The 17,814-nt window shown below is 50.1% G+C and overlaps 1 protein-coding gene across 4 annotated transcripts; it reads right to left on the bottom strand.

Annotated features, from left to right (window-relative positions):
- Positions 1–109: 109 nt before the first annotated feature.
- On the bottom strand, positions 110–13,610 carry slc7a14a (solute carrier family 7 member 14a). Of its 4 annotated transcripts, none has more exons than XM_029138697.3 (10): positions 13,458–13,610; positions 7,481–7,991; positions 7,126–7,362; positions 6,789–7,006; positions 6,559–6,705; positions 5,465–5,673; positions 5,250–5,397; positions 4,686–5,181; positions 4,375–4,611; positions 110–4,304 (listed from the first exon to the last, which is right to left on the bottom strand). In XM_029138697.3, exons 2-10 carry the CDS (start codon positions 7,785–7,787, stop codon positions 4,006–4,008), a joined length of 2,298 nt encoding a protein of 765 aa, XP_028994530.1. In that variant the 5' UTR covers positions 7,788–7,991; positions 13,458–13,610; the 3' UTR covers positions 110–4,005. The 4 variants fall into 4 exon arrangements, with proteins under 4 accessions (XP_028994530.1, XP_028994533.1, XP_028994532.1 ...); XM_029138700.3 differs by lacking the exon at positions 13,458–13,610 and adding an exon at positions 13,172–13,320; XM_029138699.3 differs by lacking the exon at positions 13,458–13,610 and adding an exon at positions 13,034–13,311.
- Positions 13,611–17,814: the final 4,204 nt, after the last annotated feature.

Raw genomic sequence — 17,814 nt, 5'->3', positions numbered from 1 at the left:
CGTTTAGGAAGAGAGAACTGAAATCACGGCCGCGATTTAACCCGTGAGGAGGGAGAGAAGGCGAAGCTGTGTGTGATGCGTGCGCGACAATAAAACGAGCGAGTCTCCGTTCGGCATTTGCAACAAACACGGTAACTTTCATTGTTGCATGGAAGCAATATTAACAACTCAAGCAAAAACAGTGCACCCAGGAACAGAAGAGCCACACATATGGAGGAACCGTTAGAAAGGAACATAAAGAGCAACTACATCGTACAGCGTTGTGCCAAAATATACAGAAGAGGAAAAGGAATATCTACATAGTTGTAACGAGAACAGCCAATCTCCACAGTCCAACACACACTGACTGGACACTTGGCCACAGTGACCACAAAGCACAGGAAAACATGGCACGTCTTCTCCGAAACAAACAAATAGTAGCTGACTTCAAAAGCAATAGTGACAATATTTGATGATTGGTATTAAAATAGTTTCTGTAGCCGTCCTCCTAAACCGTCTACAGTCCTAATGATGTTTAGAGCAGCCATTAGTAACCCCTTCAAAATCACGGTCTGAGATTTATAAATGAGCTTCATCTTTCCATAGAGACAACAATTGTTAAAAATATATTTTCGAGCTATTTACCCGAGGCCTCCGCGTGATTAGATAAAAATAAAGAGAGTCCTCGTGCAGCTCTTTTGTGCAGACCTGTACCCAAGGACGGCCACCGACAGGAAGCAGCTGTAGAAAAATACTTTTGGTTCTCGTCTCCTTCAGCGTTGGACTCTTTCACCGCGTCGTGCCGGTGCTGGAGGAACGTGGGACTTCTGCTCTGTTGAACTGCTCGGCTACGGGCAGATGCAACTGATAAACGCACATCAGTAGCTTGTTGGCTCAGCCGCTGAAGAAACAGTCAAGCACTGTGGACTTTGGCTTCTGGAGGTGGAGGTGGAGAGGAGGGGAGCACACTGTAAGTGTTGGGGGGGGGGGGTCGCTACATGTTCTACTCCTTGTTCAAGCAGAGGCCTGGGTTCCCATACCTGGGGAACGGCAGAGTGAGATTTGAACTGAATCCAGCTCGTTATCGCCTTCGTGCACTGAATTAGTTTCACGTTTAATTCATTCAATATTGAGCTGCAAAGGAGGAGACTTGAGCTTGAATTTGACAAGAAAGAGAAGCAGTGTGCGAGGAAAATATCTTCTGTTGGATTCTGAACATTTGTGTCTATTGAAGCGGGTCGAGTTGCATTAAAGCCAATAAGTCCAGTCCAAACAGAACCAGGTATGAGAACTTAGCGGGCGTTTGGTTTGGTGTTCCTACGACGTCTCACTGAAAATAATCACCGCATGCAGGTACAGCATTTACTCGTGCATGAAAGCATGCGACACGTTCACCAGACGTTCACGAGGGAAGCAGCCACACGCACACATGCCCGACACGTGCACACGGAGCTGACGACATAGAAAACACTCGGGCACCACCTGAATGCGCCCTCTCGCGCTGGCTGAGCTACGAAAGCAAGCGGCGGGGTTCTTTTGGCTGAGGCGGGAGGCGATCTGGACCGGGGGGGGGCATCGGCGCAACAGCGGAATATATGTATGAGATATTGTGTGCAAACACTGAGAGAATGTGCTGTATTTTCCAGCCTCGCTGCCAGATAGAACATTGATACTGGAAGATTCTGCTAAATGTCAGATTTCAATCAGCGGTTACATCACATATTCACTATATGCAACACCCGGGCTTTCCAACATCAGCTGGTTCAGCGTGGGGCAAAGGTTTGGCACTGGCAGAGCTGCTCCATAGACCATAGTTAAGACAAAAAGGCAACTTGAGTCGCTGCTCTAAAGGAAGTTGGGATTTAAGAAATGTTGAGGTCTTGAGTTCAAGTCCTCACAGTGCAAACCTCCTCATCTTTGAATAATCGGATCAGATATGAAATGGAAAGTCACCACTTTAATTTCCCAAAGCTCTAAATGTTTTTAAAGTAGTCTCTACACCTTCAGGGGTGCAGCTCTGGTGGATAAAAAACAGATTTATTGTTTATCTGCCGAAACGTGTTGGCGTTCAGGTTTCAAATGTACTGGAATTCTTCCCACAGGGGAGGGCAACCGAGGTATTGTACTGTAGGACGGGGGGGTTCAGCGTGGCATCCTTAGAATTAGTGCATTAGACGAATAAGGCTTCCCTGAAAGGGATCGATGCAGCAACGGGGGTACGCGAAAATAAGAAAACATGGAGGACAATGGGGCCAGACAGCAGCAGTGCCCCACTGGATCACGCCACGGTATGCTACTGTATTCCCAGAATCCCTTGCGGTCCCTTACATTCTTAACATGGAATCAAACCTAAAATTCTATTGATTTTTATGATACTTCTTTGGGGTAGAGCAACGGAGCCTGTTAACACGTAGCATCAGACTTCAGCACTCGCTGATGAACATAAATGGAAACAGTAGCATAACAGGGCCCTTTAGTCTGATCGTTTTGGAAAGGATTAAAAGGACCGATGTCTGATCAGAGGAGCGACAGTGGACACCCTGAGGTGGAACAGGAGCTAATGGACGACAGGCCAGGCTGCAACGGATTTCTGTTTGAAATTCTGCCGGAAAATCCCAGGACAGCCTTATCACTGAAGAGGGGCACCTCCCTGCTAACACAGCCGGACGGATATCAAGCGAAGGGCGAGGCGGCAAATAGATGTAAGAAGAGCTGGGTTCGAAACCGAGGAATAAAATGTAGAGCAAAAAGTGGCAAAAGAATGAAAAACAGCGGGGGAGCAGAAAGGGAGGGGGGTCATTTCAGTTCACTCAGTGTGGAAACAAAACTACCGATATTAGTCTTCTTTTCCTAATTAGTTTTTTTTCAAATAGCTATTCCAGATTGAATGAAGTGAAAGAAGATTCCTTACCACCCTGAAAATGGAATTAAACCCGCATCAACCAAGAAACAAACAGATAGCAAACCCAGGAAAATGACGACATCCATCCCAATAAAGCGCCCTGGTTGTCATTAAGGGGTGAATCTGTTCCTGCTCTGACTCCACCACGTCCATCTAGTCTGTGAGCTGGCAAGCGTGTGTTAAACTGCACTGTCGAGTGTGGTTTGCTGTTGATTCTGAGCTTCATGCTGGACAAGTGGGAAGAACCAAACAAAACAAACACCTACACACAGACGCACACACAGCGACACGGCCCGAAGGACACACTCTGACACACACAGGCGAACCATCGTAAAAGGGGCAGTTCCACGGCACGTATACCCTCGCACATACAGTACACAGGTAGAACTAAAGTAGAAAACTCACACACAGTAGATGAAGGCACTATCGCAAGCAAAGTCCAAGTACTATTTGTGACAGAAAACACCGACGACCCTTCACCCGAATCCCTTGGGCTAGATGTCGGGGGTGAGGGAAAGTACTTAAAGACACCCAGGTTGGTGGTTTTGGAGTTTGGAGAAGCTTTGTGTTTCACATGTGAGGCCACTTCCTGTCTGCTGGATATAAAACAAGCTGAGAGACCGACCTGGACACAGGAAATAGCTGGGGCCTGGCATGCTGTCATCTAACTTTCCTGCCTGTCTGCGTTGGAACAGGAAGGGGTGGTGCTGATTCAACTGCCCCCCCAGCTCATCACCTCCCACCAGTTCCTACTGTACACATTACCAGTTAAATTATCCCCCGGCGCGCCCCCGCTGCGTCGGCACTTCTCTGTCGGGCCTTTTTCTCCAAGTGCGGACTCTGGTGAGTGAATAACGAGCGACTGCGCTGTGACACCCGTGACCTTGACGTCCACGACTGTAACGCTGTACGAGCCGGGAAGCCAAGCGTGGCAGGGTACGGTGAAAGAAGAGCCGTGACGCTGCCAAAAGGAACGATCTAGCCCAAGGGTTGGACACACAAACACACATGCATACATGCACACCCACACACACTCATTCATGCAATCACACCACTGGTCCCCCTCCCTTCCCCCCAGGCAGCAAATAAGGCAGTACATTCAGGGAAACATCGAGTGGACCCCTTCAGAAATCCATCGGATCCTCTTCAGCAAGGCCGTGATTAGAAATGGTCCTGCCTCCACCTTTCACTGGTGTCCCATCACTTTTGGGCTTTGCCTCAGGGGGAGGCGTGAGCCCCGACCCCCCCTCCGGCGCCCCCCACGGATCGGTGGCCGGGGGGTAGAAGTCATCGTCGAAGCCGCAGAAGCCTTCGTCCACGCCTTGGTCGTAGCGCTGGTAGGTGGAGGCGTGCACCTCGTTCTCCCTGGCCGTGATCTCCAGGGTGCTGTTCCACATGCCGTAGCCGAAGTAGATGAGCACACCTGCAAGCACACGGACACGCTTCAGCACGAGGTCCCGTAAAAGAGCCGCCCGGCGTCGATGGCCACTCACCCACGAGGCACCAGATGGAAAATCGGATCCAGGTGATGGCGGACAGTTTGAGCATGAGGTAGATGTTGACCAGCATGGCTGAAGCCGGTACGAAGGGAACGCAGGGGGCCATGTAGGGCAGCCGCTTGGGGTTCTCCGGCTGCTGGAGGATGATGATGACGAGCAGGGCAATGGCGATGATGAAGAAGATTAACAGCAGCAGCGCCCACCACTGACCGTCCCCGATGCTGCTCGCACCTGGAGAGACGAGGGTTAGACCAAAAGGTAGCGAATGTACCACACTGTTTTAAACTGTGGTAAAGGGTTCTCACCAAAAATGATGAAGGAGCAAAAGGCGAAGAAGAAGATGAAGAGGAGCAGCACACACACGGTGACGGTTTTCCCCGTGGCCGGTGTTGGTCGGTCCATCTTTCCCGGGAGGCCCAGTCGAATCCTCAAGGTGTAGTAGCGCGGTCCGATTAGCTTCTTCAGCCGCCGGGACACGCCGCCCTCCGACTCGTCCGCCTCGATGCCGGTGGTCATGTCCACCGTGCCGTAGTTGGGGTGGCTGGCCGTGTAGGCGTTCTTGTCCGGCTTGCCGATCAGCATCTCGTTGTCGCCGAGCGACGGCAGGTTTTTGGCTCCGCAGGTGTTGGTGGGCGCGCCGCCGTACTCGTCGGCCTCGCTGGTGGGCGAGCAGGCGTCCTTCTCGCACTCGGCCAGCACGCCCTCCTTCCTCTTCTTGCTCTGCTCCTCGGACAGGAAGTTCACAAAGCCGTGGATGTCGCCCTCGGGTTGGTAGCGCAGCAGCAGCACGCACAGACTCACCTGGGGAGTAAAACAACACATTTAGAGGCATTTACTGGACGCGTCCACCATCTCCACTCAGCACTCACTAGAGTATAGGCCAGCAGGGTCCCGATGGACATCATCTCTATTAGGTCTCGGAGGCTGACCAGGAGGGAGAGCAGAGCGGCGAGAAAGCCCGACACGACGCAGGCCACAGCGGGCGTCTCTGTGTAGGATGACACGTGGGCCAGGAACCTGAGCACAAATAAGGAGTGAGACGCGGCACAGGACACGGAGACCGACAGACCAGACTGATACCGACTTAAAGAGCAGGCCGTCCCCTGCCATGGCATAGATGACCCGGGGCATCGGGAACAGAGAGCCCAGGAGGGAGACGGTGAGTCCAGCGATGGAGCCCACGGCCACGATGTACTTGGCATACATGCAGCCATGCATGGCGAACATCTCCATCAGCGGCGCGTCGGCATCGATGGTGTTGTACGGGACCATCAGGGTCAGAATGACGGAAACCTGGAGGGAAGAGAATTAAATAGAGTTCAGCCTGTGGTAAATGCACCACACAAATGTGTCATTTAATATTGAGTAGCAGCAAATAAATGCTCTGACTGCCTTTAAATGAGTTCAAGCCCACTCTCAGCTTCTCGCAGCTGGCACATTCAGCACACACGCCAATGGAAAGCCTTCATTAGTCAGGCTCCTCTCGCGCTGTCCATGAGGACGCTTTTGCATTTCTGATCATCAGCTCAGACGTGTGAAATCTTGCGGGCCCATCTGTCCCAGATACTGTTCTGGTGACGAGAGGGGCCGGTCCAAGCCGATGATGGGAAGGGAGAAGGAAAACAAAAAGCCTGAGCCCTTTAATTAGCATTCTGGATTCTGCGCTTGTATTTCCATAGAATGTCTATATCTTATTCCAGCTCATTGTGGATAAACTGACTCTGACAGCTGATGGGGCTGGGAGACCGAAAGAAGAAATATTTAAAGAGAAGTACTCATGTTGGATGCTGATGTAATCTACGCCCTAGGCGATCCCCAAAACTCTCCTTCCTGATAGGCTGCTGCGGTACAGTACCCATAGCAACAGCCGCAAACGTGTCGAAGGAGGAACGCGAGCTGAATAACTACACACCCACAAAGACTGCGTCTTGATGTTTGATCTTTGTGTCCAGCGCTTCTCAGAACTTTCAGACTGCAGTCTGAAAAATGAATAGGGCCTGAAAGGCTAGCGCTAAAGGTGGGCTACATGCTAAGACAGCGGCAGCTCATTAAAATGATGCTGATGATCTTACAGCGATGGTCAGATTATTGAAAAAAGTGAAATGGAAACTGATATTTATGGTGTAGCTTTCGGGGCAACTCCAAGTGAAACCAGTGAGGCATGTAATGTGAACTCACAGACACGTAGGCCGTGAGGCAGGTGATGAGGGAGGCCGTGATGGCGTAAGGGATGGAGGTGTTGGGACTCTTGGCCTCCTCTCCCGTTGTAGCGATGATGTCAAATCCAATGAAGGCGTAGAAACAGGTGGCCGCACCCTGCATCACCTGGGAGGAACAGGATGTGAAGGTCATGTTTACGGACGGGGACACAGGCTGCAAATAAAGCATCACACCACCGCTAGCATTACCCCGGACCAGCCAAAGGGCAGGAACCGGCCCTCGTCCCAGTTCTCCCCGTTGACGAAGAACAGCCCGGCGATCATCATGAACACCCAGACGACGAGGTTGATGACGTTCAGCGCGTTGTTGAAGCCCACCGAGTTCTTCACCCCCAGAGCCACGATCACGGTCACCAGCAGCGCGATCAGCAGCGCCAGCAGGTCCGGGTACGACTGCTCGCCTTTACCTGGAGCCGAGTCACATGTTACATGCAAGCACAAGCAGAAAGGCCCATCTGGGAACCAGTGAGGTGTGGATGATTCAGGGGTTCCATTACGGGAACGGAGCCGGCACACGTGCGCTCACCCAGGCCGTTGAGCGTCCCGATGTGTGACGTCATGAAGCTGCTGATGCTGTGATTGGCCAGCGAGTCGGCCATGCTGCTCAGAGCCGACGCCCCCGCCGCTGTGCCGATCAGATATTCCAGGATCAGGTTCCAGCCGATGAAGAAGGCCACGCACTCGCCCACGGTCACGTAGCTGTAGGTGTAGGCCGAGCCTGTGGTCTTAGGCACGCGCACGCCGAACTCTGCATAGCACACTCCTGTGGCGCAGGATATAATATAATATATATATTATTATTAATATATAATAATTATACTTTTGCCTATATGAAGTGTTCGCCCTTGAGAACTGCACAGTCAGCCAGGAGCCCGTCTCACCTGACAGTATGGAGGCCACAGCGGCGATGATGAAGGACACGATGACCCCCGGACCCGCCATCTCCTTGGCAACCAGCCCTGACACGACGTACATCCCCGTCCCGACGCAGCTGCCCACGCCCAGCGACACGAGGTCCACGGTGGATAAGACCCGGGCCAGCCTGGTCCCGTGCGAGCCCGTGCCCGACATGGCTGAATCCAACATGGACTCCACGGGCTTGGTCCTCAGGACACGGGAGGTGAAGGTGTTCCATGTGGAGCCCCATTGTATCCTACGAGGGTCCAGCTTCGCTACCAGGCCACTCATGCTGAGATGCAAATGGAGGGAACTCAGACGGAGCAGCAGAAGGATACTGGTAATCCAGTTACTTAGGTTTGGTGTAGTACACTGAGGAAAAGGAGTTGTTCTGAACCCAGAGCTGAATTCTTCAGCTTTCTGTTAATTCTTCCTGGTGTCCTGGTTTAGCAGAATGCCGTCTCAGGTTTTCCCCACATGGTGCGAGGGAGCGATCTGAAACACAAACGTGGGATGATTCATTCTCGCAGCGTTTCGCAGCACGCAGCCTTTTCACATTTCGGCTGACGCCACGCTTATTTCTGCGTTTGGCCGTCGAGACGCAGCTGCGATGTATCACACGGCCCTCCGTAAACAAAGCACACCTGAGTGAGTTAGCGGCTAATTAGCCGTCATCTCCCTGTAGCCCCGTTGCCATGGTAGCGAAGCTCATTAGTGATGATGGTAGACTCTAAATCAATTTTATGATGTACGTATTATATAATTCTACCAAGTATCAGCCAAACAGAACAGGAGACACATTTATTTGCTACTGAACACATTCTAAAACAAACTGTAGCTCAGGTTAATGTCACACACGTAAGCAATTACCTAAACAATGACTATCTGAGACGCGAATAATTGAGAAAAATCGCACATTGTGCCATTTTCAAACGGCGTCTCTGATGTCACGAGTGCCTAAGCGCCATTAGAACCATTTGTAGCACCGTCTCTCAACAGCTACTAACACTCGCCATTCACAAGTTATTGAAAAACACACACTCACGTCCAGGACTCCCACATTGCCTCTCAGCTACAACACGAGCCTCTCCAATAATGACTGCAATTACCCGGCTGTTTAAGCAGAGTGCGCCGGGGCTGCTATTGTGGCTGCACTTAGCGGGGATGCAGCGCCACGAAAGGTGATTCAATTACCAGCTGATTGTGAGCGTTGGGTGGGGCGACGGCCCCTGCCAGGTCCGAGCCGCATGCACTAATGAAATCACATTCAACAAGTTGAATGAAGAAAGAAAAACGCAGGTGATATGAAACCGAAGCTGGCCCGGCTTCACGACCTGCCCGGTGACGAGTGAGCGCTGTTTAAACAGGTGAGGACCAAGAGAGGCTGCACAAAGCACTGCAGCAGGTGTCTGAGCTGATCCAACTCCCAGGTCCAAACAGAGGCCGGCAAAGCTTTTCATCTGAGGTTCAGCGTCACAGCAGTGGAATAGGTTCAAACCCAGCTTTGGACTGACTCCTGTTTACATACAGTAGCTGTGAGTATAATAATTACTGATGGTCTCCCAGTGTGGGAGCGTTACTGCACGTGGCCCGTTTCACGCAGAGAAGAACTCTCATAGAATTCTGAAGACATTTTCAAAATTACAGCACTTTGCAAACAGCCACTGAAGCAAAGTGCTGCTGTTTAAAGATCAATAGATAAATCCCTGTCATTATCGTCATCAAAACCGCCTCTAGCATCTTAGCATTAGCGCGTTTCCTCCCCACAAGAGAGAGCTGTCAGAATGTCAGCCGTGACTAAGCCCGTCTCCACGCCCGGACTCACCCGTCGAATCGCTGGGTGCATTAAGCTAATTGAGCCGCTCCTGCCTTTACAGTGAGAACCTCAATAAGACTCAGAGCGCCGACTGGACCCATCAGAACCCATCTGGCACCAAAACATGCCTGCACTGCAAGCTCCCAGTCCTGCCAAGAGGCCTTGGCCCCATTCTGATAGAGGACAGACGTAACAGGAAGGAGCCGACTCATCATCGTTTCACCAAAACACCTGAGTCAGGAATATTTGCTGCTTTTCTGTTCTTGTTCCCCGAGTCCCTCCGTCAGACTTGGATTAAATATCCCAAAAAGCCCTGGATTGATTGGAAAAGCAAAATCTGTACATAATTCATGTGCACATGCATAACTCAGTGTCTCTTAGTAATTTATGAATTCAGTCGGGACTATTATACAGTAGTACATTCAAGCGACCTGCAATTTATCGCCCAAGCTCTAATGCATTATAACTAATAGACTCTCTTAATCACGGCTGAGCTTTTCCTCCAGATCAAAACCAACATGAAGCATCACCTTCCAGTGCCATTTCTCCTGGAGTCTTTCAGCTGGAAGCGACCCCCCCCCCCTGGCCTTTCTAACGGTACCTCCGGTTGAGTTGGTTCATAGATTCCTGCAGTAATCGGCTGCTAATAAAGCACAGCTGTAATAACCCACGTTCAATTCGTTCCGCTCTGCCGACCGTCTGTCTGAGTCGTCTCTGTTTCTGCGTGACAGGCCTGATGGGTCACCGGCCCAGTCGCCTCGGCAATCACACTTCAGGACTCGCCGCCCGCCTGAAACGCTCACAGACGGATGCTTTAATACGATACTAAGAGGTTCTGTGTCTGTCCATCAGGTGCCTGTACAACTGGCCTGTAGTTTTTTATACTGGTGTTGTCTTGTTTTATCTTATGTTACTATTAAAGTTTCATTGGTGCTGGACAAACTAAGCAAGCTGACTCAGAGTAAACAAGTACAACCCATTTAGTGTCCTCGCTGGCCGACACTGCTGGAACCCGTAGCTGATGAATTTAACCGCAAACAGGGGCGTCCCTCTGGTTCAATTAGCTGGCTGGCTGATCAGTTTACTCGTTTACTGAGGGACTGCTCGGTGCTTGGCTCGCTCACGGGGCTGAATTACTTCCAGGTTTGACTAATAAGCCAAAAAAAAGGCCTGAGTGAAGCCTGTGAGTTTGTGTCTGTGCACCATCGACGTGTCAAAAAGTTGATGAAAACCGCTGGCTGTGGTGCCGGGGTGCGCATTCATTTCAGAGCATGACTGAATGACTGACCTGTCGCCCGCAATCTGTCCTGCCATACGCCCCCCTCCTTACCCCCACAATCCATCCATCTCTCCCTAATGCAGCACAGTGGGAGCCTGAAGCCTCCAGCAAACTAGGTCTGGTTCCAGACTGCAAGATAAATAAAAACGTCGTCAGGCTCTGGCTCCCTGACAAAGCAGCCGTGTGGATGGCGTCTCTGTCTCTGAGACACAGCGGGATCATTTCACATGGAGATGAACCCTGCTCACAGACTAACTAGTGCAAACCTCCTAAAGCTGACGGGCTCATTGGTCCCGGCTCATGACAGACACACACACCCTGCTCATTGAGTCCTCAACGAGGGCCTTGGAGGCAGGAAACGCTGCCTGTTACTGCCACGGTCTCAGCTCTCATTTGTCAGCTTCTACTTCTGCCCGTCTGCTGGCTTCACTGCTCACCATGTGTAAACGATCCAGCGCCTCTTTTTATTCTATCGGTTCCACCTTCACCTGTTAATCTGCCTCAGAATCCCCAGTGTCTTTCTTCTGGGTTTAATGACGGGCTTGGTTTCTCTCCGTCTCTTCCCAGAGGTCGACCTCACTCACCATTTTTCCATGGCAACCAAACGGATAAACTCCCCGAACTGTGGTGTTTGTCCATCAACGACTTCTTTGGTGTAACAATAATTGGATTTTCTGCACCGAGGGGGAGACACTAACACTGAGATACTGTTTATCTTCAGTACGCTTATCTAAAGAACTAGTGATCAAAGGATATATATATATATATATATATATATATATATATATATATATATATATATATATATATATATATATATATATATATATATATATATATATATATATGCAACATTATGCACCTATAAGTAGGCAAATGCAGACAGGAGGAGATTATGCTGTAATGATAAACATCAAGGCCACCACTTCCCACGCACTGGCCCTCCAGTCTCCTCTCTCCTGTTTGTGTGTCCCTCCCTCTCTATAGAGCCTGTTGAACCAATAACCAAAGGTGTGTGTGTGTTTGCGCTGCTGACAGTAACAAAAAGGAGGCAGCGTGTGTGACTTTCTGATTATATTAGCCTTTATGCGCAGGCAGGTTCACTGACGTCAGTGCTGAGCAGCATCTGATGGAGAAAGGGTGGGGGCCAGTCAGATGCTCATAAATATAAAGGTTCCATGCAGTGTGTGTGTGTGTCTGCTGTATGACGCACACCTGTGTGTTACAGGTTTAACCAATATGAAACCATCTGTCTGCCAAGAGGAAAATTATACATAGAAACATAAATCACGTTTTTACTGTATTGCCAATATTTGTCCACTTCCTGTCACCTGCCCACTATTAATACAGAAAATAGCTTTCAACTCTGTTTTTTTAAATAGTAACAGGTCAACTCTTATTAATGCTGCTGTCGCCAGCAAGTCACTGCACCTCGAGCTGCCGGAGGGAGGGGCCCGTGTGAATCTGAATCCTGTGATGTGCCACTTGGATCTCCTGGAGCGGTGTCTGTGTGAGGGAGACGCAGGGAGACAAACTGCAGTTGCTAAATTGGTCGGTTATGTAATCGTCTGGTTTTAGTTCTCATTGTTTTCACTCTCATTATCACGGTCATTGTGCGTCTCTCCCGCAATTTGGCATCTATTGTTAAAGCTGAACCTCCTGTCCCTCCATTGGAAACTTAAGTTTAACCTTTTAATTTGGTTCTGTCTTCAGGTTTTCGTCTGCATCCGTTTTCCAACGACAGCAAGTCCTATTGCAAAACCAAGCCTTCATCTAAAAGTAAGCAGATCGAAAGTTTAAATGAGCCCCATTTCCCCACAGCTGCGTTTTATAATGAGCAAACGGCATCTGTTGAGCGCTGACAAGGCTGTCAAGCTTCACCACATTAGCGAAGGCATCGGCTGATGACCGGTTTCAGCACCACGGACAGCGCCTCATTCCAACTGAGCAAGAGCGGTGGGACAAAAGAATTAAGCAGGGGATGAAAGAGAGACAAGAGCAGAAACCAAGGGAGAACGAGGGAGCGAGAGGGAGATCTGGACATGTCATTAGGGATTAGCCCAGTTCCACAGCTTGAGGCTTTCAGTGTCTGAGTGCTCTTGTCCTCACATAAACACATATTCATGCATCCAGCAACATAGAACGTTGCCTCAGATAGATAGATAGATAGATAGATAGATAGATAGATAGATAGATAGATAGATAGATAGATAGATAGATAGATAGATAGATAGATAGATAGATAGATAGATAAATAGATAGATAGATAGATAGATAGATAGATAGATAGATAGATAGATAGATAGATAGATAGATAGATAGAGTAAAGCAACTCTCTTTTTTCTATCCTGTGCTGCATTTAAAGACATCAAATGTCTCCGTTCCTCCCGAACAAATCCGTGTCACCATTAACCGAACGCTCTCACCCGCAACAGCACTTACTTACACGTCCCACCCTCACTGAGTCGGGTCCCAGCCGCTCCGTCTCTTCTCCTACTCTTCCCGACCCGACAAATGAACAGTAGTCTGCTGCAGCCCTGGTCCGGTGGGAGAAGCGACACCCGCCCTAAAGTCTCTCACCTCCTTCTCTCACGCAAAGACACGCGCCGTTGAGGTGAGGCGGACGCACGGGAAGGGACCGACGCGCGACATCTCCGTCCGCAACTCGCAAACCTCGCCTCGCGCGGTTATGCGCCATCGCTCACGGGGGAAAAAATGCACAAAGGAAGAGAACAAAAACGAGGAGGGGGAGGGATATGGGAGTGAGTTACGGTGGGAGAGAAGTGAAGGGGGGGGGGGGGGTATCGGCGGAGATAACGACAGGATGAGAGGACAAAAAAAGGAAAAGTGGTGGAAAAACACTCACTGTGCCACGAGCGGATTACAGGATGCCCATGTCGGAAGCTGCCGTCGCTCGCCAGCATCAGCAGCCGCATCTCAGGGCTGCTCGGTGCATCGGCGGAGGGGGGGAGGGGGCGCGGGAGGGAGGGAGGGTGAGGCCGATGATGTAAAACGCTTTAAATCATTCAGGAGCCCGCTGCTCGACATGTGACCGCCGACACGGCGCTGCATTCATCCGGGTCCTGTCCTCATCGAGCCCGACACCGGCCAACAGACGAGCGGTGTTCCGGCCCAACCCTTGGTTTCCACCGAGCCAATGCTGGATCAGCAGGCTCCCCGCAGACCTGAGCTTGTTGACTTTATTACTGTTTTGAATTTTTTTCTTTTTCAGATATTAGAAAACATTTTGCACTTAACTTAATAAAAGCACCAACTGTGAATCTATAACTTTATGATGATTTGTTGTTGTTATGACGAGCAGCTTTGCTCCTCGTCTCCTGCGGAAAATGTCATCACCTGCTAATTGCTTTAATAGTGACGCCGGAGAGATCAATAAGTTGTTAAAGTGCCACACAGCTTCAGCATCCGCGGCAGCAAAGGTCACCGACGCGTCCGTTAAACGAAAGAATGCTGGATTTAAACAGACGCTTGACTCTTTGGGCGTAACCGCATCCATCATCCGTCCATGTCCAACACGCTGGAATTGATTCCTACCGTCCAGCATCCATCTCCAAAGACAGGAGCAGCGAGACTCCTGTGACGGCCCTGTTGTTGAATTATTAAGCCGGCACTAGTCTCTGATCAAATATTCAGCACATGGCCATGTTATTTGTCATAGATAGCATATTTATATCAGCTGCTTTGTGTGGCCCATAGAGAGAGATGTGTCTATGTTCACCTCAGCTACTCCCAGTGTTTAAATCAGGTTTTTACCCGCACAGCGCTCGGTCTGTTCCTGTATTTTATTTTTATGTGCTCAACCTGAGTCAGACATTCTCCCCCTGAGCGAAGTCCAATGCAACACGGGTGGTGCTTTGCAAAGCCAAGGCAGAATAACACACACGCTTCAGAAAAGACCTGTGATTAATATTAGATCATAGTTTCATTGATTGGTGCAAGACAGTTATAATTCATGCAGGAGACCGTAATCTGCCGTGATCTGATTTTGAGAGCGAGTACAGCCTGCTCCTCACTCCTCAGCTCTGTTGTCGATTCGCTTGTTTTTTTCCTCTCTGCTGTTAAATGTCAGCTGCCCCGAGGTCCAGCTGCAGTGTGAGCGTGGGAGTTTCTGGGAGAGATGACTCACTATCCAGCAGGGAGAGGCAGCTGAGACGGGAGCGACACTGCCCATAACTCCCGCTGAGGTCAATAGGCCACAGGGCAGGATCGACCCCTCGCACGCGTCGCATTTAAACCTGACAACACGTCCACAGCGGCTTCTTCACCGGAGACGAGAGCCGGTTCAATACCTGGAGCCCATGCATCAAAATTAGGCCCGAGCGTTAAGACGATGCCGGGCCGCATGACGCGTCCGTGGGTTCGTCTGAGGCTGGAATAGATTTATTGACTTTCATATTTCCGCTTCAAACTAACCAGCTGGGTAATATGTCATCATAATAAATTCTCCACATTCATGTTATCAAAGCTCTGTATGGAGCTTAATAGTCTCTCCTCCATCCACGTCATCCTCTGCTGCTCTGCTCCAACAGCCATGCATTATTCAACACGGTCTCCGGACGTGGAGACGAGAGGAAAGGCGAGAATCCCATGATGATGTTTTATTATGAGGAGGTTTGTTGTGGAAACACAGGCGCCTTATCTTGACCAGAGTGCAACGAAGCGGTGTCTCATTCGATCAAAGTGATGCGATACGCTGACCAGTCCTGTCACATTGTGCTGAGAGACAAACTGCAAGTCCAGTTTGGCCACAGTGGAGGAAAGGCTCCCACCACTAACAGGCCGCGCCGCGCTTCCTGGAGTCTCTTTGAGGCACGGCGGGTCCTGTCCCATGATCCTCTGCGGATCGGTGGGGGCTGTCTACTCCCCCGCAGGTGTTCGCTCCGCGGACGCCATAATTAGCATCGGCCTCCGCTGCAGCTTTGGCTCAGTCGCACACACACACACGCCCATAGACAGCTTCTGCAGCACAGCAGGACCAGACGCACAGCTCTGCACAGCCGAACCCAAACCACCCTAATGGCGTGTGTGCGTATTTCAGATTTACAGCCCATAGAGTGCATGGACCAGTCTGTCTGCTGACTGGCTGTGTATAAACTCACCTACGCATCCTGTGCGTTTTAAAAAGTGGTCCCCAGATGCAGGATGTTGGGGGTGAGAGGACTGACCTCACTGTTGGACCCTTTGCTTCTACTGGGCTCCGGTTCACTCTAATTGCCTTCAATTTTCTGAAATGCAGATCATCTGCGTTACCACGCACATCTACAGGGCGAGTGAGTAACCGTGGCAACGGTGCAGCACTTTTCAAATAATATAAAATGCATATCGTACTTATGCGCAATATGTGATTTGTGTAAAGATAATCACACATATTAACGGTGCACTAGGCCTCCGTTGTCATATCAATATGTCACATGTCACAGGAAACAGAAACATATCTATATTTAACCGGCTGGAGCTCCACAGCCCCACCCGATGGCCCACATACAGAACGGGGAGATCAGTGGAGCACTGTTCCAGCGTTTCAGAACCATCAAGCATGTTGTAAAGGAGAATCAAGTCCAGGACAAAGTTGAATCCAACATATGTACTAAAATATGAAGACCTGCACAGTAAAGCCCGTGGGATGTAATGTACTGTATCAGAAGGTACATGCTATTTGTATAGAACCGGTTTGGACGTGGGGCATTTAATCCCACGGAGGCCGGATCACAGCGTCTCCAGAACAGGGAAATTAATTAGTCTGCTATTGATCAGGAGGAGACGCTTTTCTCATGTGACAAAGAGAGAGAGAGCGCGAAAGAGCGAGCGAGCTGGGAAACGAGAGGAAAACACGTTCGAACACGGCAGCGAAGCGTTGTGTTGAAGTGTAATTAAACCCAACCACGGGGGACCAGCGGCGTTCCCAGCAGCCTTTGTTAGAATCCACAGCGTAGGAAAACATCTCCCACCTCCACCTTCGGAGGAATCGCCCATTTGGATTTCACGCACTACTTATTTCCTCCTCAGCGTTTCCCCTCATTTTTTCTGCTTGCGTCCATTTCTCTCTCACACTCACACACACACACACACACACACACACACACACACACACACACACACACACACACACACACACACACACACACACACACACACACACACACACACACACACACACACGACTGGAGGCAGGGAACGTAAACAGCCTTCTGTCCACCCCTCTCGTTCTAACCTCTCAGTTGCTTTGCTTGTCCTGTCTCACCTGCCACGTTGTCGTATCCAGCATCACCCCCCCCCCCCCCTTGCATCCAGCATTACCCTGCCCCCCTCCCTCGTGCGTCCGTCTCTTGATCTCGTTTACAGACCATTGAGATAAAGCACAGAAACAGAATTCAGCCAAGGCCAGCTGTGACTCATTTAGTGTTCAACCTGGGTGGCATATAGCATATAGCGTCCTTTGGATCGCATGCACGCACGCACGCACGCACACACACACACACACACACACACAAACAGACCTAAAACCGCTAGATCTGTGGCTTCATCATCACATAAAGACTAATGTCTGTAAAAACTAAAGATGCTCTACCTTCAGACAGCACACTAGATATGAGTCTCTCTGGTGAAGCATTTGAGCAATTTACAAACCGACACCTTCTTCGCCCGCGTGCAGAGGGAGCCCTGGTGTCAGTGAGTGGGTGAATCTCCTCTTAGCGTCAGACAGCGGCCTCGTCCTCATATGTCACACGGGGCCACGTCACGTCATCTTTGCTGCTGGGCGTCTCTAGCTTTGTGTGTGCCGCTGGCCACAGCTCCTGTGGCATTTCAGAGTCTTGTCCAAGGACAATTCAACATGTGGCTCGGAGGAAACAGAACCAATGGGAACCAATGTAGATAGAACCAATTGCAACAGACTAAAAAGGTCTACTACTGTCAAAAGGCCAGCTTCAACTTATTATTAGCTTATTAAACACCAAAACAGGGAAAGAAGGAATATACTGTATTGATTCAGCATGGATGCATCATAAAACAGCAGCCACCTTCTAGTTCTGTCTCAGCCAGCGGGTTGGAACCACCTTATCTGCTTTGTCAGTTTATATCAGCTGCTTTCATATCCTGCATCCACACTGCGTGTTGTGTGTTCCCGTCTCATATCCTGCAGGGAACACACTGTAAGTGCTGCTTGTGCATGCATGTGCACTTTTAGTCCCGTGAGGTCGACC

This window comes from Betta splendens, chromosome 22 (assembly GCF_900634795.4).
Source record: "Betta splendens chromosome 22, fBetSpl5.4, whole genome shotgun sequence".
NCBI lineage: Eukaryota > Metazoa > Chordata > Actinopteri > Anabantiformes > Osphronemidae > Betta > Betta splendens.
The sequence above is the reverse complement of the archived record's forward strand: the minus strand, read 5'-3'. Positions and strand labels throughout refer to the sequence as shown.